Here is a 20,857-nt window from a genome sequence, read left to right as displayed (position 1 = left end):
GCCCTCTAATCTATCCTACTTAACCACTGCTGTAAAATTTTCTCTGACAAGCTCTGATTTTATCACACCTAAAGCAATGAAATCCAGGAATAGTTAGTTAGCTGCCAATCACATTCCTCTTGCAACCATGTTTCACTAATTGCTACCACATCATACTGCCAAGTGTCAATCTATACCCTCAGCTCATCCACCTTCCTTACAATGTTCTGAGCATTAAAATGTATGCATTTCAGAGATTTTCCACTGTTACTCTGTTTGCCCCTATCATTACAAGCAACTCTATTATGTTCATTTTCTGTCATCTCCCCTCCATCTTTGTACAGAGCATCCCCCTTCTATATCACCTGCCTCTCCACCCTCAAACACTGTCTATAAGCTTCCTCTGTTTGCCATCTAACCTTCTCCCTCCTGTTCTCTTCCATTTGGTTCCCACCCCCCCAACCACTCTAGTTTGAAGTCTCCTGAGTAACCTTAGCAATCTCCCCACCAGGATCCTAGTCCCCCTGGGTTTCAAGTGCATCCTGTCCTTTCTGTGCAGGTCACACCTACCCCAAAAATGGTGCCAGTGATCCAGAAATTTGAATTCCTGTCCCTTGCTCCACCCTCTCAGCCACACATTTCTCCTCCACCTCATTCTATCGTATGTTGGAATTTGCATTTTGAGGAATTCTTCAGCTGTCATCCTGACCTTGATGTGATTGCCCTTGTCTTCATTCCACAAACATAAGTGCATGATTTAGACTCACCATTATATCTGATGAACAAGAAATCTAAAAACCCTTATCTATCTGAAAATGACAAAATCTCAGAGACCTCCAAACAGAATACATTCCATCCACGACTAGTCTCTTCTTTCTACATGCCTGCCAATTGTTAATCCACATAGTCACATTTCTGTGGCTTCTGTGCCATTTGACTTTCTTTTTTTAAAAAAACCATTATTTAAAATATAAGTAAAAAGTATAACATACAATCTAAATTTTCAAACAAAGTAATTTTACAAATATTTTTATAAAAACACAACAAACATTAAAAAAATGTAAAAAAAACAATAAAAAACCCTCCCCCCCCACCCACCCCTTCAGCTAGCCCCCTTTAAGGGGAGCTAAAACTATAAATCATATATATAAAAAAATATATAAATGTTATTAACAGTTCAAAATACATCCAATTGCATATATTTCAAATACAGAGACCACTTAACAACAAAAAAAATAATTATCATGTAACTTATAAGTACTTTTTTCCATAATGATACAAGCTTTCAATTCATTATGCCAGCGTATTATAATAATTTTGACATCATCTTTCCAAGCAACACATTTACGTGCTACCAACAACACCAAACGTACAAAAGCAATTTGAACTTTATCCAATGAATACAAATCTTTAATGAATACAAATCTCCTAACAAAAAAATCGTTAGATCCAAAGGTAATTAAAATTATACAATTTTTCCAAAACTATTTTAATCTCTTGCCAAAATGGTTGGATTTTCACACTGGTCCAAACAGCATGTAAAAAAGTACCAATACATAAACCACATCTAAAACAAGAATCTGAATTACTAAACCCTTTTTTTTTAATTTTCTGGGGTCAAATACAATTGATGTAAAAAATTATAATTGACCATACCATATCTTACATTGGTCAATTTAATTACTTTGTCCTGACACATGTTCGCCCAATCATCTTCAGGGAAAGTAAACTCTAAGTTAGTATCCCATTTAAGTTTAGATTTTTCCCAATGTGACTTATCCATATTGTCTTGTAATAAATTATACATAACTGAAACATAACCCTTCTTTGGTATAGTAGAAGTCAAAGATTAAAATTTTGACAAAGTAGGTAAATACATTTCTCTACCATAATTATCTTTTACCAAAGCCCTTAGCTGATAATACACAAATAAAGAATTTAAAGGTATTTCAAATCATTCTCTCAAATGAATAAAAGAAAGAAATTGTCCCTCTACAAAATAGTCCTGTATTGTTTTTATACCTTTAGAATTCCAAATCTTTAAATAACTATTAAACATTGAAAAAGGAATAAGCCGATTATTATATTATGGAGTTAAAATTAGTAATTTATCTTTCGACCCTAATTTTTTTAAATCTAAATCTTTAATAAATGTTTCAATATTGACATATCATATTCCTGTAATAAAATCAAATTCCAACAGAATAGAAATTCATGTATCTCCATTCTAGGTAAACATGATATCTCCACCTTAGGCCATCTAGGAGGTTGATCCAAATCCATCAATCTACTAATAAACTTCAACTGAGCTGCCTCATAATAATTTTGAAAATGTGGCAATTGTAAGCCACCCAATGCATATTTCCAAGTAAGTTTGTTCAACGCTACTCGAGCTAATTTACCTTTCCACAAAAACTTTTGTCCTGAAAAAACTCTTTGAAAGCAAGCAAGATATTGTCTGAAATAAATATTTAATTCGAGGAAAGATATTCATCTTAATATAATTAACACATTCAATTAAAGTTAATGAAAGATCTTTCCATTTAATTCTGCTTTAATCCGACTCAATATAGGTACATAATTTAATTGATGTAATGATTGATAGTCATTGTCCACAAACACACCTAAGTATTTGATTTTATTCGGACATCTTAATTTTGTAATATTTTTTAAATTCAGAATAATCTTCTACTCCAATTGGTAAAATTTTACTTTTATCCCAATTAACTTTATATCCCAACAATTCTCCAAATTTCGATAAACACTCCTGTAACTGTTTCAATGATCTCTCAGGCTCTGTCAAATATATCAACACATCATCTGCAAATAGATTAATTTTATATTCTTCATCCTTAATCCTCATCCCTCTAATATCCTCATTTTGTCTAATAGCCTGTGCTAACAGTTCTATAGCCAATGCAAATAGGGCTGGTGACAATGGGCAGCCCTGATGAGTTGATTGAGAAAATTTAAAAGGTAAAGATGTCTGTCCATTTGTCACCACCCTAGCAATCAGATTCATATATAAAGCCTTAACCCAACCAATATAGAAAGGGAAAAATTTAAATTTCTCTAATACCTTAAATAAAAAGTCCCATTCAACCCTATCAAAAGCTTTTTCAGCATCTAATGCAACTACCATAGGATGATTAGGTTGCCACTGATAAACATCAATCGAAGTAAGCTTTTGAAGTATATTATCTGAGGCATTTCTATTCTTAATAAAACCTGTTTGATCAATATGTACTAATTTAGGTAAATATTTAGCAAGTCTGTTAGCTAATACTTTTGCCATAATTTTATATTCTACATTCAATAAAGAAATGGGTCTATATCCAGATACTTGTAAAGGATCTCTGCCTTTCTTTGGAATAACAGTTATTAAAGTACTCAAACATGTTTCCAGTAATTTCTGATCTTCAGTAACTTGATTTAACACTTCCCCAAATATATTAGAAAATTCATCATAAAAAAATTATAAAATTCCACAGGAAACCCATCGTCTCCCGGGGACTTACCATTAGGCATTACGTGAATAGCTTCCTTGATTTCAAAATCCGTAAATGGAGATTTCAACTCTTGAATATCTTTCTCATCTAGTACCGGTAATGTTAATTTAGTTAAGTAAGAATCAATAGAACCATTATCCTGTTCCCCCTCAGAAGTATATAATTTTTGATAAAATGATTAAAACTGGTCATTAATTTCCTGAGGCTTATAAGTTATTATTGAATTCTTCTTAACAGCATTAATGGTCTGAGATGCCTGTTCAGCTTTCAATTGCCAGGCAAGTACCTTGTGAGCCCTTTCCCCAACTCATAATAATGTTGTTTAGATCTATTAATTAAGTGCTCAAACTGTTAAGTTTGTAAAGTATTATAGTGTAATTTTAGCTTCGTTAATAGGGCTTTTATTTAATCTTCTGTTATATCTTTCTGAAAGTCCTTTTCTCTAGTTCAGCAATCTGATTTTCCAAATGTAAACTTTCTGCCATATATTGTTTCTTAACTTTCGTAGAATAGCTAATGATCTGTCCCCTCAAATAAGCTTTTAAAACATCCCATACTATAAAATGACTCTTTACAGAATTAGCTTTTTCGGTCAAAAATAAAGAAATATGCTCTTTTACAAAAGTAACAAACTGTTTTTTTAAATAACATTGCATTAATCCTCCATCTATATGTCGAACATACTATTTCCGAACTTTCACAAGAGAAGATTAATAATGAATGATCTGATTTTATATTCAGTTTGCAGTACCCTACGCTGAAGATGTACTGATACCAAAAATAAATCAATTCTGGAAAACTTATCATGCCTTGAAGAATAAAAAGAAAAATCTTTCGCTGTAGGATTAACTTTTCTCCAAATATCTATCAAATTTAAATCTTTCATTAATGCATTAAGTTGTATTGCCATTTTTGACTTCCTTATACTCTTCAGATTTCTATCTAATAAAGGATCCGAAACACAATTAAAATCACCACTCACTAAAATATTCTCATTAGCCTGATTTAACAAGAAAAAAGCTTCTGAAATAACCATCTATATTGGGTGCATATAAATTAAGCAGTGTCCAAAATTCCACAAAAATTTTACAATTAACTCTTAAAACTCTACCGGCATTCCCTTCAGTAGATTCCAATTCAAATGGTAAGTTCTTATGAATTAAAATCGCTACTCCTTTTGCTTTAGAATTAAAAGAAGAATTAAAAAACTTGACCAACCCAGTCTCTTTTCAATTTCAAATGTTCTTTCTCAGTCAAATGTGTTTCTTGTAAAAAAGCAAGATCAATTTTCATCTTTTTGTTTACATACGCCAATACTTTCTTTCTCTTTATTGGGTTATTTAACCCCTGAACATTAAAAGTTGTGAAGTTCAATCTAGACATAATTTTAACTTATTAAATACACACACTAAAAAATTAAACTCTTTAAAATAATGCTCCCCCTTTATAATTCTCCTCTCCTAATCCTTCAAAGATTAAAAAAAGAGGAAAAAAAAACCCTCTTAAAAAAATAAAAACAAAAATTAAAAAAAAGCCACACACGCAAAAAAAAACACCCAAAGGCAGTATTACCCTAAAAAACTGGGTGTGGGAAACCAACTGGTGGAAGATGACTAACAACATTTTCAGTGTCATCCAGTCCCCACCACCCAGCTGGATACATATTTATTATATAGAAAAACACATTCAAATATAGTCCATATCTTCAACCCAGTAACTCCACACCCAACGATTGCTCCGGATCTTCAATATCAAGAGGATTCTGTATTTCTTCTTTCTTTCATTTTTTTCCATTCTTCCCTTTCTTTCCATTTCCATTTAATCTCCTTTTAGGAGACAAAGGTGGAGAATGACCATTTCTTCTTAATTCCGGCAGAGAGTTCGCAAAAACTAAAGCATCATGATCATTTTCAAAAAAATTGAGATTGAAAGTTTCCATAAAAAACCTTCAAAATTGCAGGGTAACTAAAAGTAAATTTATAACCTTTTCGCCACAGAACATCTTTAGCCATATTGAATTCTCACCGTCTACAAATAACTTCCTGACTCAAGTCAGCATAAAAGAGCACGCTGTTGTTTTGAACCTTTAATGGAGACTGGTTTTGTCGTGCTTTTTGTACTGCCATACGTAAAATAATTTCTCTATCCTGGTATTTTAAACAACGAATCAAAACTGCTCTCGGCGGTTGTCCTGGAAGCGGTTTTCTTCTCAGAGCTCTATGAACCTTATCTAGCTCCAAACCTTCAGGAAAGAACTCTTTACCAAAACTTCTGGGATCCAACGTTTAAATAATTTTATAGGATCAGAGCCTTCAACATCTTCTGGAAGACCATCTACACATTATTTCTCCAACTCTGATTTTTCAAAGAATCAATCTTCAATAAGTCTCTTTTTTGAATTCCCCAATCTACGAAAGAGCCTTCCACTTTTCTACTTTTTCTCTATTACACTCCACTTGACTTTGACACTCAGAAAAAGCTGTATCAATTTTCTTGTACAGTATCAACAGATTTTATACATCTATTAATGTCACTTTTGACTACATTCATATCTTGCTTCATATTTGACATTTCTTCACATAAAGTATGCATCTTCATTTTCACATCCATAACTCCTTGATTCATTTGATCTGATATTTGTTTTGACATATTACCCATCTGATAGGCAATCCCTTCCAGAACTGTAAATACTGGATCCATTGCAGATTCTGGTTCCACTTTTTGAGGTTTACCTTCATAGGTTGCTGGCTCCCCCTGCTTGACATATTGTGCAAAGGTAAGTCGGTGTAGATGCCTTGACAGTGCGGCTGCGGGTCTGGACACCCGACGCCGGCACCCCGTCCTATTCGGGGCGCCAACGTTCGAGCTCCACCGCAGCCCACACCTTGTCAAGGAGCTACCGGACCCGCGACACTCCACGCAGCTGAGCAAAGCCACGGGTGCGTCGGAGCGTCTTCCGACACTACTCCGCGTGTCCCCAGGCCGCCTGGCAAGATCGCGGGGCTGCGAGTCCCTCTGTCGACCATGTCATCCGCGCGCGCGGCTTCACATGCATGCGGATCGGCAGCGGCCAAACTCACCAGGGTGCCGGGGCCATCTTGCAGGAACAAGGTCGGGGCCAGTGTCAAGATCGGCCGAGCTGGGGTCCTCTGGGCCTTGGGAATTGCTGAAATTGACTCCGAGGATTCCGCTGTACAGGTAGGCCTCAATTCTTCCATACTTTCAAATAGCAATTTCTTTTGGAGTTGAGTCTTAGATTTTTTTTATATTAGTTGCCATAGTAATTTACTATTGTTTAAAAAAAATTAAAAATATTATTTTTAACTAATTTTAAACAACTTAAAGTCGGGCGTTTAATGTTCCAGCTGGGAGAAGGTGGAATACACGTCTTGCCTTTACGCCATCTTGCCACGTTCCCCCCCCCACCTGCCGCCATTTGACTTTCTGAACATATCTTTCATGGGAGATAATGCCAAATGTCTTACTAAAATCCATGTAGACCACAGCTTCCACCCTATCTTCATCAATTTCTTTTGTTACCTCCTCAAAAAAATCAATTAGGCTCATGAGGCACGACCATCCCCTCACACGACCATGCTGACAATCCTTGAGTCGACTGTACCTCTCAAAATGCTCAAAAATCCTATCTGAAAGAATCCGCTCCAATAGTTTGTACACCACTGATGTAAGACTCACCCGTCTATTATTCCCAGGATTCACCCTATTACTTTTTTTTAAACAAGGGACCTCATTTCCCATTCTCTAATTCTCCAGCACCTCCTTGTGGTCAAAGACCATAACCAACTATCTCTTCCTTCCCTCCATCCCTCCCTCCCCACAGCAAGCCAGGGATATCAATCTGAATTTTTTTTTAAGAAGATCCAACAATTCCTCTTCTTTAATCCTGACATTGTTCAGCACACAAGCCTGTTCTATTCTGACCTCACCCTTTTCTCTGGTGAATATTGAAGCAAAGTATTAATTTAGGACTTATCCAACTTCCACCACGTCTAGGCACATGTTGCCTCCTTTATCCTTATGTAGCCCCGCTTTCATTTTTGTCATCCTTCTGTTCTTCACATACACATAGAACACCTTGGTGTTCTCCTTAATCCGACTCTCCAAGGCCTTCTTATGACCCTTTCGAGCACTCCTAAGTCCTTTCCTAAGTTTCTACCTGGCTACCATACAATTCTCATGAGCCCTTCCCTTTTCCAACTTCTGAAATCTAATGTATGCTTCCTTCTTCCTCTTAACTAGCTACATCACTTGTTTTATCCACCATGGTTTCTTTTTCCTACTATCATGTCTCTGTTTCAGTGGGACAAACCTATTTTGAACCTGGCACAGGTGGCCCTGAAACATCATTCACATTACTTCTGTGCTTTCTCCCTTGAACATCTGTTTCCTATTTACTCTCCCTAGTTTCTGCCTCACCCCATCATAATTAGCTCTTCCCCAATTGAGCATTTTCCCATTTTTGTCTGCGTTTAATCTTGTTCATAGCTATGCTAAATTTAGGGAGTTGTGGTTACTTTCACTGAAATGTTTCTCCATTGGGAGATCTGCCACCTAACCAGGTTCAGTGCCCAGCACTAGTTCCAGTATGGCCCCTCCTTTTGTCAGTTGTTTCACAATCTGTGTCAGGAATCTTTCTTGGACACCTTACAAATTCAGCCTCATCTATCCCACTTGCGGTCAGGAGATGCCAGTCAACATTAGGGATGTTGACGTCTCCCATGACAACAACCCTGTTATTTCTCCACCACTCTAAAATCTGCTTTCTTATCTGTTCCCCGGTGTCTCTGGGGCTATTTTGGCTACTATAGACCACTCCCAATACAGTGATTGTTCCCTTCCTATTTCTGACTTCTGTCTGCACCAACTCAGTAGACACTCCCTCTACACCATCCTCCCTTTTCTACAGTTGATATACTACCCCTGACCAATAATGCTACTACCCCTCCCCCTCTCTGAACTCCAATCCTATCCCTTTTAAAGCACTTAAACCCTGGAACCTGCATCAACCAATCTTGTCCTTTCACCAACCAATTGTGTAATGGCCACAACATCATAATTCCACACATTGATCCATGCTCTAAGTTCATCTCTTTTATTCCCAATACTCCTTGCATTGATACAATACTCTGTGTGGTCTCACCAGAGATTTCAAACCCTCCAACTGACTATGTTTATGTTTCTTTCCCTGCCTATTACATAAGAGGACTTTCTGATTTCTGAGGCAGGGAAAATTATTGCCATGCCCCTCCTGAGCTATCAATTTCTGTGTCTGTGGAGCAGCCATTCATAGAACACTACAGCACAGTACAGGCCCTTCAGCCCTCGATGTTGTGCTGACCCATATATTCTTTAAAAAATACTAAACTCTCCATACCCCATAACCCTCTATATTTCTTCCATCCATGTGCCTGTCTAAGAGTCTCTTAAAAACCTCTAGTGTTTCTGCCTCCACCACCACCCCTGGCAAGAAATTCCAGGCACCCAAAACTCTGTTTAAAAAGTAAAACTTCCCCCGATGTTTCCACTAAACTTCCCTCCCTTCACTTTGTATACACATTTTCTGGTATTTGCAATTCTTGCATAGGAAAAAAGCTGTGGTCTGTCCACCTTACTAATACCTCTCATAATATTATACACCTCTATTCAGTCTCCTCTCATCCTTCTATACGCCAAAGAGAGAAGTTCCAACTCTGGTAACCTTTCCTCATAAGACTTATTTTTCAATCTAGGCAACATCCTGATAAATCTCCTCTGCACCCTCTTCATGGCTTCCACATCCTTTTTACAATGAGGTGACCAGAACTGAACACAATGCTCTAATTGTGATCTCACCAGAGATTTGTAGAGCTTCAGCATGAGCTCTTGACTTGAACTCAATCCCCCTATTGATGAAGCCTAACATCCCATAGGCCTTCTTAGCTATCCTGTCAACCTGTGCAACGACATTGAGGGATGAATGGATTTGGACTCCAAGGTCCCTATGTTCATCCACACACTTAAGTAACCGACCATTAACCCTATACTCAGCCTTCTGGTTTGTCCTTCCTAACTCCATCATCTCACACTTATCCAGATTAAACTCCATCTGCCACTGTTTTGCCCATTTCTGCATCTATCAATATCCTTTCATATCCAATGACAACCTTCAATACCATCCACAATTCTTCCAACCTTTGTATCATCCGCAAACTTACTGACCCATCCTTCCATCTCTTTATCATGGTCATTTATAAAGATCGCAAAGAGCAGAAGTCCCAGAACAGATCCTAGCAGAGGTCCCAGAACAGATCCTAGCAGAGGTCCCAGAACAGATCCTAGCGGAGGTCCCAGAACAGATCCTAGCAGAGGTCCCAGAACAGATCCTAGCGGAGGTCCCAGAACAGATCCTAGCGGAGGTCCCAGAACAGATCCTTGCGGAGGTCCCAGAACAGATCCTTGCAGAGGCCCCAGAACAGATCCTGGCAGAACTCCGCTTGTCACTTTTCTTCCACTGCTAGTCTCTGCTTTCTACATGCAAGCCATTCTTTTGAATCACACAGCCAAGGTTCCATGAATCCTATTGCCTCATAACTTTCTGAACAAGCATGAAACTTTTATTTGGCTTTTATCCCCTTTGAACTCCTTAAAGTTTATTGGTGCCTTTCCATGTGAAGCATCATTTAATTGGGTTCTCCCATACTTCTCTCTTACTGACTAATAACAAAAATATTTAATATTTCAATATTCCAATCTGTGGCCAGCCTTAAATGTGCTGTGGCTCCTGGTTGCGGGGGGTGGGGGGTTGTATGGACCCTGTTGAGAATGGCGGCTGCACTGAGTTCCAGAAATCACAGAACGGACTCACTCCATGAAAACATGCAGTAGACAGGATCTTTATGATGCAGCAGTTCCAAGAAAAAAATGGAGGAGCAATATTGCCTCTGCCATTCAACCATTATTTGAGTGAGATCATGAAGCTACTGTCTGAAGTTTAACCTTCTCTGAAATTTGTCTACAATTAGTGGTTCTTAATTTTTTTCTGTCCACTCACATATCACTTTAAATAATCTCTATGCCATAGGTGCTCTGTGGGATTGCTTAAGTGGTATGTGGGTGGAAAGAAAAAGTTTGAAAACCACTGTTTTAATCGTACCTAATTGAATCATTATGTGTACAGTTTCATAACTCCAAAGGAAATGGGCCAATGACAATTTTTCTCCAGCAAAATATTTCAGTAACAATTGGGTCTAGAGCAGAGATTATCAAACTTCCCTTCCCACTCACATACCACCTTAAGTAATCCCTTACTAATCACAGACCACCGATGGCATAGGGATTACTTAAAGTGGGATATGAGTGGAAAGAAAAAGGTTGAGAACCACTGATCTACATCTTATGCCTGCTTTGTAATGACATGCAAAGCATAATCTTTAATTTTCAATGCTGGCAGTGTCATTACTCCAAAACTGTAATTCCTCACCTTCTCTCCAACAAGCTTCCCTCTGCAGTTGAATATTCTATAGTAGAAATTAGAATCTATTCATTTAGGTCTATTCAGAACCAATTTCACTCCAATTTATGACATTAAGCTGTGATATATGGATGACATACATTGGCGAGTGTTTCCACGCTGGTTTCCAAGTCATTGAAGTGTATGAGAGATTTTGGTTTATATTTAACACCTGTATGAGACATTTAGGTTTATATTTAATACCTGCAAAAGAATATTGTCTGCCAACCTATCCCTCAACATTGACCTCTTATATTAAAGGTCCACAACAAGATGCTGGAAAAAAGTTGACCATTCCCAAGTTTCAGGATTCCCATGTGAGCAAACATATACTGTAGATCAATAATCAGCTACAGTGCTTCAGGGCACTCTTTGTCTGGTTGAGGAAGTGGGTGTTTGAAGATTAACCTCCAACCTGGCAAAAACTGTATGTATTGACACTCATTTTCTACTGGCAGCATTGATTCTGATCCTAAAGGCACACTCATAGCAAATATCCTAAACCACTGGAAAGATAACATTAATTATGTCACTCTCAGACTAACATATTAAGCATGGAGGCTATAATGAACTCTTCTGACTCCAAGGGCCAATTCTATACCGTTTTCATGGCCTGCCCTAGATCCTTGAAAAAAATCTCAGCTCCCATGGCAAAAGATTACCAGTTGGACAGAGATTGTTTGCAAACTCCCCTTGGAAAATGTATAACATGGGGACTGACATTTAGCCCATGTCAGCTCAAGTCGAGAAGGATTGAGAGCCTCAAGACCAAACATCTGGAGAACACAAAAGTCCAGCTAAATGTTAGGAATGCACCATCTCCCAGACTGCTCACTCACTTGTCATATCAGGCACTTCCAAAGCCATGTGGGGCAGAATCTACTGGTCACACATTGGCATTATTAACCATCTCAAAACCAACGGGTGCAGAAAGAACGTTTCCTTCGATTCTACATAATTATTGATGAAGAACAAGGAGGGGCAAATGAAATTCGATGATGCATTTCCTGTCCTTGATCTTGCCTTTGAGATCAATGAATTTCGACGTGTTCATATTTTCAAAACTTCACTCTTAGCACTTTCCTGCTTCTTGACATGGCTTGCTGTTTCCTGGGTCTCTGTGATGCTCCAACTGGGGAAGCCCAGATCCAGAATTCAATATCCAGCTTTCTGCTCTTCGTCATAGTCTTGACTTTGACGATGTGTATAACCTTTAGAACCAGTCCCTCCACTGATTGCAAGCAAAAATACCGTCACCTTATACAGTATGTGTAGACATTGGTTGAATTGGTGTGAGTTACTTTCATTTCTTGCAGCTAATCAGGATGTTTTACTTTTGAACAAGAGAGTTTGGTTTGCCTGGATAGAGAGAGATTTCTAATGAGGTGTAGCATGAAATTTTTGTGCACCCTTCACCAAATTTAATTAGGCACAGGTTAATTACTCCACATGATCTGGCTTTTTGTTAATTTCTCTTTCATGAAAATGGCAGTATTGGAGTTTTGGAGTATTCAAGCTTTGGAAAGGTATTCATATGGACATGAGTATCTAGCAAATACAGCATAATGTTAAATAATGTTTTACAGTTTGTAAACACTGGAAAGGAGGTTCTCGAGTCAGGGTACTGTGGAATAGGATTTGAATTGGAAAGGACATAACACTGATTCTGAAGTCTGTGAAAATTAAATGTTAGATCAAAAAAGTCTGGGAATACTGGAGAAAAATACTAATCAGAATGCCCAAATCTGAAAACATAGAGCAATGTGAAAGTTCAGTAACACTGAGAGGATGTCAGGAGCTAAGACAATAAGCAAGGGGCTGGAGTCAAATATCTGCTAATGAAGAGTGATTGCCTCATTGGGCACAGAATGGTTTAACGTCAGTGTGGGGAAGAAAAGTAAATATACTACTGGCCACAAAGAGCTGATGTGGTGGACATTTCCTCCATTAACATTACCAAAATTGGTTTTTGATTCCTACTATTTACTCTACAAAAATAAGCTTCCATTTCCTACAATATCAGTAACTGCAGAACAAAATAATTCTAGTGGCAATGCATCTTGGGATGAATTGAGGTCATTAAAAGCTCCTTATAAATTCATATTTCTCTTTCCTTTTGTTTTCAACACTCTCTTTAAGGGTTATTAATCCATTCCTGGCTTGAAGTTAGTTATAAACATTAAAAAAAAGTACTTAAATACGTCATTTTTGATTTGCATTTACTCTAGAACAAACACCAATAATTAATGGGAATGGATACAATTTGATGACATGAATGTTATAATTAGTCTGCTCTGCCTTCCTGATCAGGTTTCTTCCTGAAATAATTCAGACATTTCCATTTGAACCATGGTAGTCTGGAAGCAAACGGAAAGTGAGATAGGATCAGATCATGCTAGACCTGAGTTATGTTTTAATTTGACATGTTTTGTCATTAGATTAAAGTGCAACACACAAACATGCTGGAGGAATTAACAAGGTTGTTACCTGATGAAGAAGAGCACAGGCCTGAAACATTAGTTACCCTTTATTTCCTATGAGTTTCTCCAGCATATTTGTGCATGGCACTCAAGCTGCAATTGCAGGCTTCCTTGCTTAACTTCAGGCTAGATATAAAGATTGGGTTAGAAACCCTTCATTAATTGCTGGTTCTAAATTTCTTATACACTTCAAATGTGGTTGCATCAACTTTAATGGAAATGAATTTCACAAGCGGAAAATAAAGCAAAGTCTTCAGTTTTTTAAAATATGTATTTACAGTAAGTGAGCAAGGATAAATTTCTAAATGTATTGATAAAATAAATGGAGGTGGTATAGATTCAACTTCTATTTTATTCATGTTATTTTCATTATTTCTGTCTCCACACTCTCTCAGGATGAATCCATAGTTACCACTTCACTACATGCTACAGGCCATCACCTCATTCTAGAGAACCCATGTTGGGATTTTAATCAAAGATACTCCCTAAATTAGAAGAGAGTGAAAATGAAAAAACAATATAGAAGGCCTATACAATAGCAAGGAAAGCTATAGGCCATCAGGTTTATAACAATTCTCAGAACAATCCCATCCCATTATTTAATTTCTTGAAACTTATTTTCTCACACATGCTTATCCATTCCCACTTACACTTGTCATAATTTATAGCAGCCGATTAATGACCCAACCAGTGCATTTTTAGGATGCTTTGGGGAAACCTAGTGGATATGCAGGAAACTCGTAAGACATAACCCGAGGTCAAGATCAAACCCAAGATGCTGGAACTGTGAGATCATTATCAATAATATCAACAACATCAGTTACCAGTTTATGTGATGCTTATTTGCGCTTACTTGTCATTTTAAACATTGCTAGTCAATACACTCCCGATGCCTAGGCATGTTATTTGTTACTAGCAGAGAATGGATTTACAAAAGGTAAATCGTGCTTGACAAATCTATTGGAATTCTTTGAGATGGAGACAGGTAAAATAGATGGGGGAGAGCCAGTGGATGTGGTGTACCTGGACTTCCAAAAAGCCTTCAATAAGGTCCCGCATAAACGACTGGCTTACAAAATCAAGGCTCATGGGATTGGGGTCAAAGTATTGATGTGGATTGAGAACTGGCTGGCAAATAGAAGACAGAGAGTTGGGATAAATGGCTCGTTTTCTGAGTGGCAGGCGGTAACCAGAGGGGTGCCACAGGAATCTGTACTGGGACCCCAGCTGTTCACAATTTACATTAATGATCTGGATGAGGGGATTGGATGTAATATCTCCAAATTTGCAGATGACAGTAAGCTAGGAGGGGGTTGTGTGCACGGAAGAGGGGGTCAGGAAGCTCCAGTGTGATTTGGATAAATTGAGAGACTGGGCAGATACATGGCAAATGCACTACAATGTGGATAAATGTGAGGTTATCCACTTTGGTAATACAAACCGGAGGGCAGATTACTATTTGAATGGCAATAGATTAAGAGATGGGGAAGTGCAGAGAGACCTAGGGGTACGTGTACTCCAGTCTCTGAAGGCAAGCATGCAGGTACAGCAGGCAGTTAAAAAGGCAAATGGTATGTTGGCCTTCATATCAAGAGGTTTTGAGTATAGGAACAAGGATACCTTACTGCAGCTGTACAGGGCCTTGTTGAGACCACACCTGGAGTATTGTGTGCAGTTTTGGTCACCTTATCTAAGGAAGGATGTTCTTGCAATGGAGAGAGTGCAGAGGCGATTCACCAGGCTGATACCTGGAATGGCAGGAATGACTTATGAGGAAAGATTGCGCAAATTGGGATTGTACTCGCTGGAGTTTAGAAGATTGAGAGGGGATCACATAGAGACATATAAAATTCTGGCAGGACTGGACAGAATGGATGCAGATGGGATGTTTCTAATGATGGGAAAATCCAGAACCCGGGGCCATGGTTTGAGGATAATAGGCAAACCATTTAGGACCGAGATGAGGAGGAATTTCTTTACCCAGAGGGTGGTGAATCTGTGGAATTCATTGCCACAGAGGGCAGTAGAGGCAGGTTCATTAAATATATTTAAGAGGGAGTTAGATATATTTCTTCAGTATAAGGGTATTAAAGGTTACAGAGAGAAGGTGGGGACGGGGTACTGAACTTTAAGATCAGCCATGATCTCGTTGAATGGCGGAGCAGGCTCGAAGGGTCGAATGACCTAATCCTGCTCCTATCTTCTATGTTTCTATGTTACAGTGTTGTTTCTCTCTATTTTGGAATGTTATACATAATAAAACTCAATTGAATGAACAGCATAAATTAAGAATCAGAATGAGGATTCAGAATCACAATTTATTGACATGATCATGTCTTACACATTTTGTTGTTTTGAGCCAACATTACAAGTGCAAATTTGCGATAAATTACTTTAAAAAATTATGCCCAAAAAAATAGAAAAGTGAGGTAATATTCATTGTTCATTGCTCATTCAGAAATCTGAAAACTGAGGGCAATAAGTTGTTTTTATGCTACAGGTATTAGGTGTTCATTTTTAGGCTCCTGTACCTCCGCTCTGATAATCGCAGTGAGAAAAGGGCTTGGTGAAAATGACCATATTATTTGTCAGCAAATTTTCCTCAAGTTATACCAGTTCCACTATCTTGCTAGGTTGGCGGCACAGGTCCTCAGTGAGTCAAGCTGCTGCCTTATAGCTCCAGCAGCTGGAGTCGGACCCTGACCTCTGGTGGTGTCGGTATGAATTATGCCCATTCTCACTGAGGCAATGTAGTTTCCACCAAGTGCTCCCGTTTCCTCCAGCCATCCCAAAGAGGTGCAGTTAATTCTCCACTGCAAATTGCTCCTGATGAGTGGTCGAATCGAAGGAAAATTCATGAGAGTGTTAGGAGTATAAAAAGGGATAAGTGTAGGATTGGGATAAATGGGTGCTTGCTGGTTGATGTGGATTCAGTTGAGCCAAAGGTCTGTTTCCACTTTGTTACGCAATGAGACCATATTATACTCATTGTGCCGATGCAAGCATGGTACAGATATCTAAAACTGTGGTTGGGAGTAGTGGTGGTATAGGAATTACTCACAGAGATACTAATCTAATTCTCCAAAATAACACTATTTGCTTTGACATCCTTCCAACAATCCCTTTGATGAAATGTGAATTTGACTGGTACATTTGAAGGGCCATTTATGCAGAAACAAGCAAGAGAAACCTGATAAGACTGGTTACTCATAGATACAGGATGCAATTTTAGAGACAATCAGTCCCATTATGATGGCCATGAAGTTCAGAGATCATATTTCCTTTTATCCAAAGCTTCTACTTGATTGAATTATCATGGATGGTGTTGTGAGCAATCTTTTCTGGGAAGGGAGAGAGTTGGCTGAATTGGTAATCAATTTGTCTTGAGGAGAAAGAATTGAGACTGATGAGTAAAAAGTATTGAATAATTTTGCAGCCAATTTGACACATTTGGATGTTTTATGACCGGTGATATGGGGAAAGGTTCACTAATTTATGGATAACAAGATTTCATAAAATGCACTAAGTCATGGGGAGCTAATAGAGGGTCGGTGATCATGGCAGCAGACCAGTGAGAGGCTCAGTGGCTGAGGAATACACACAGATGGCGGGTGAGTTGCGGTTGGGGAGCCCAGACATGCTGCAGGCTGCTGGAGATTGGCTAATGGGATCCAGGTATCAGATCTGGGATTGCTGAGGGCAAGAGGCCTTCCAAAGGGTCTCGCACACTGAAGGCTTCCTGATTGTGTTGGAGGTTTGGATCTGGTGCTTGGTCTGCCGATGAATCGAGAAACAATCACCCACAGCTAGGGGGTGAATCCTTTTGAGGCTCTCTTTTGCCTCTCTTTCTCTCTTTCTGTAAGAGGCGCTGGGTGACTTTAATGGTGACTCTGCCTTATGGCAGGCATAAAGCAATTTTGTGTAATATTACATGTTTTATAATGACATGACAATAATTGCAGGCATACAGCATACGTACAACACAGTAACAGGCCTCCTAGCCCAAGAGCCCGTGTCGCCCCAAATACATCCAATTAACTTACAACCCTTGTATGTTTTGTAAGGTGGTAGGAAACTGGAGCACCTGGAGGAAACCCATGCAGACATGGGAAAAAGGTACAAACTCCTTACAGACAGCACTGGATTTGAACCCAGATCACTTGCGTTGTAATAATGTTGTGCTAACCAGTACGCTAACTGTGCTGCCCCAAGATAAAAGAATCCAATCTTGAAATGTACCCTTTTATGCACTGAAACCGTTCTGGCCATCAAACACTTATTCAACACTGTTCACATCCCATTCTTCCCATATTGAGATTCACTGGTCATCTCAGCACATCCGCCTTCATCCACCTATCCACATAAGGGGCTGTTTATCATGGCCATTAACCTACCAACCCAAATGTCTTTGGGAACTGCAGAAACCCACGGGGTTGTGGGGAGAATGTGCAAATTCCACACAAGATCAGGTTTGAATTTGGACTGGTGGAACTGTAAAGCATCAGCTCTACTAAGTCACTGGGCTAACTGACCTATTAGTGGTACCTGACAACATTTTTCCCTACCTTGGTGAAGAGCTCAAGGCAGAAACATTGGTTATGTATCTTTACCTTTGCTATATAAAGTACGCTGTTTGACCTGCTGAGTTCTCCAGCCTTGTGTTTTTACTATTACACTTGCATTTACTATCATTATTTATATTGATGTTGATTAATATATTGATCGAGAGTCCTAGACACTGAAGATTACTCTCCAGCAATTCTTCAAATATCTGTAAAAATTTAAAATCCACCCTTGTATCATCAATTGCAATCCCCAGCAAAATTGAGAAGGAACAAAAAACACACAATGGGACTTCCCTAATTCTTCCTCCTATTGTTAGTTTGGTCAATTAGGTTACATACCCACAAGCGGGAAATACAGGAAGTTATAATAAATTTCATCTTATCACAGACAACCTAATTTTCTTTGGAACATAGCCAAAGAAAGCAAAATTTGTAGACTTCCTTAAGGTGCAGAAGTCAAAGCTAAATCAAATTTGTTGTTCTTTTTCTAAATTAGCACGAGTTAACAGTTATCCACTCATATTTTGTGCCAGGTTGTTAAGATGTTTACTGAAGGTTCTCAGAGTGTCTGATCGTGAGCAATATACAATAATTTTTCATGGTTTTCAGTATTGTCTGCATGAAGTTCAATTATAATAGCATAATTTTTGATGGTTTCTTACACTAAAACAATAATGAATTATTTTTGACAGGGATAGCAGTACCATATAGCAAGCAATAACGCAAATGTACTTCTCTCTCTTCTGTGAGATCTATCAAGTATAATAGTGCCATAAAATTTTTGATTCCTGCAGCTAATTCACTGTGCCTGTGGCACATATCTTTATGTACCTCACACATTATTTGGTCTATTTATATGAATTATATGAAATCAAAAACGTTACATGACCAAAACTAATCTTTTATCAAAATGAATCTCCACCATTTTTTTTTCTGTTTGAGCTACCTAGTCTGAAGCAAAGTACATTGCAAATAACTTTTGTCTTCTGAAATTATCGATTTTTAAAAAAAAAATATTTATGGATGCTGCTTCAAACAAAATTTTTGTCTAACCATCCCTTTTTTCTGACCAGTTAAACTATAAAGTTGAACTCGGATTAGAACTGGAATTAACACCCGACATTCTAGTTTCTATTTTTTTTAGCCATTTATTATGACAATAATCTGGAAACACCAGCAATTGACTTGTTTTGTACTGTATTTAATGTCTTCTTTCAAATTACTTTCTCCAGGATTAGATGCTATGAAAGATCCTTGTCTAAATGTGAAATGCAGCCGGCACAAAGTATGTATTGCTCAAGACAACCATCGAGTGGTTTGCATTAGTCACAGAAGACTAACACACAGGTAAATTAACTGATACAACTTTTTTACTATCTTATTGGCAAATTAATATTATCTTTATTTAAACTTCAAGATTTGTTTGTTTCGCTAATGTTATGAACATATTGTATAATTAATAGGATATTTATTTTAAGCACACTATTTATTTCCAGTTTTGTCTAATTTTATACCTTATGTATATCTGTTGGGTTTTTACAAATGGTAAACCCCAGTTGCTTTGATTAATTATTAAAATACACAAGTCTTAACAGAAAAAAGTGATCAAGGTCTTTGGTGTTCTATGAGAGTTCTGCATGTTTTAGTTGTCCTATGGCCTTTCTCTGGACTCATTGTTTGAATGGAATTGGAAAAAAAACCAGGAAAGGAGATGTGACCAGCAAGGGATGGTGTGAAGTCAGGCCATGACTGACATATGGATATCTGGTTAGTGTTGGCAAGTTGCTGCAGTGACTTTCCACTAACAGCTCTAAAGCACTGTGCATGCTTTCTTCCATTATCTCCATCACTGGGATAAGCAGGAGGTTTTGAGATACTGTGCACCAGGGGCAGTCTGGTACAAGTCTAAGCTTTGACAATTGCATCCAGATGGATGTAGTAAGTTTAAGAACCCACAAGGATTTGCAAAAAGGAAAGAAACAATTACATACTGTACATGGAAAAGGAATTGACTTGTGACCCGAGGAAAATATCCAGAAAGGTTAATGAAATTCACAAAAGTGCTTGTGAAACTTAGCGGGTCACAGAACATCCATGGGAAATAAAAGGCATTCAGCATTTTGGTTTGAGCCCTTCATTGGTAATGTGCATAAACAGTAGATGCCTGAATGAAAAGGTGGGTAAAGGGGTAGGGGGAGCTGCACAAAGTAACAGATAATAGCTGGATACAGGTAGAAGAAAAAGAAGCTGTTACGTGATGGGGAGAGGGCTAAGAAGGGTAGCTCTCTGATAGGAGAAGGAAGGAAAGGACATGGGGTGCTGGAGGAAAGGAGATAGAGGGATTGGGAGAGATAGAGTCTGGAGAAGGAGGAAGGGGTTAATGGAAATTGAAGGTCGATGGTAATCTGGTTGGAGATACTGAGACAGAATGTAAGGTGCTTTCCTCTAATTTACGGGTGGCCTTCATATGGCAGTAGAAGAGTTCATGAACAATGTCAATGTGGCAATGGTGTATGGAATTAAAATGGTTGGCCACTGGGAGGTCCCTGCTTTTGCAGCAGTCAGAGTAAAGGTGCTCAATTAAACAATCTCTCATACTGAATCCAGTGTCCTCGATAAAGTGTGGCTTCATTTGGAAGGATTATTTGGGTCCCTGAATGGTGGTGAGAGAGGAGGTATAAGTGGGAAAGTAGCATCTCTTGCGATCACAGAGATAGGCACCAAAGGGATGATTGTTGGGAAGGAATGAGTGGACGAGGGAATTGTGGTGGGAACAGTCTCTTTGGAAAGTGGGGAGGGAAGGGAAGATGTATC

General features: G+C 38.3%; 1 protein-coding gene across 2 annotated transcripts in view; it reads left to right on the top strand.

Annotated features, from left to right (window-relative positions):
- The window catches only part of spock3 (SPARC (osteonectin), cwcv and kazal like domains proteoglycan 3), a 493,731-nt gene that overhangs the window by 215,019 nt on the left and 257,855 nt on the right, over positions 1-20,857 (top strand). For both annotated transcript variants that reach the window (XM_069926142.1, XM_069926141.1), the window contains exon 4: positions 19,276-19,390. In XM_069926142.1, the coding sequence (XP_069782243.1) occupies positions 19,276-19,390 (115 nt within the window). The remainder of the gene's footprint in view (positions 1-19,275; positions 19,391-20,857) is intronic.

This window comes from Narcine bancroftii, chromosome 3 (genome assembly GCF_036971445.1).
Source record: "Narcine bancroftii isolate sNarBan1 chromosome 3, sNarBan1.hap1, whole genome shotgun sequence".
Lineage (NCBI taxonomy): Eukaryota > Metazoa > Chordata > Chondrichthyes > Torpediniformes > Narcinidae > Narcine > Narcine bancroftii.
This window is presented reverse-complemented; position numbering and strand designations above follow the sequence as displayed.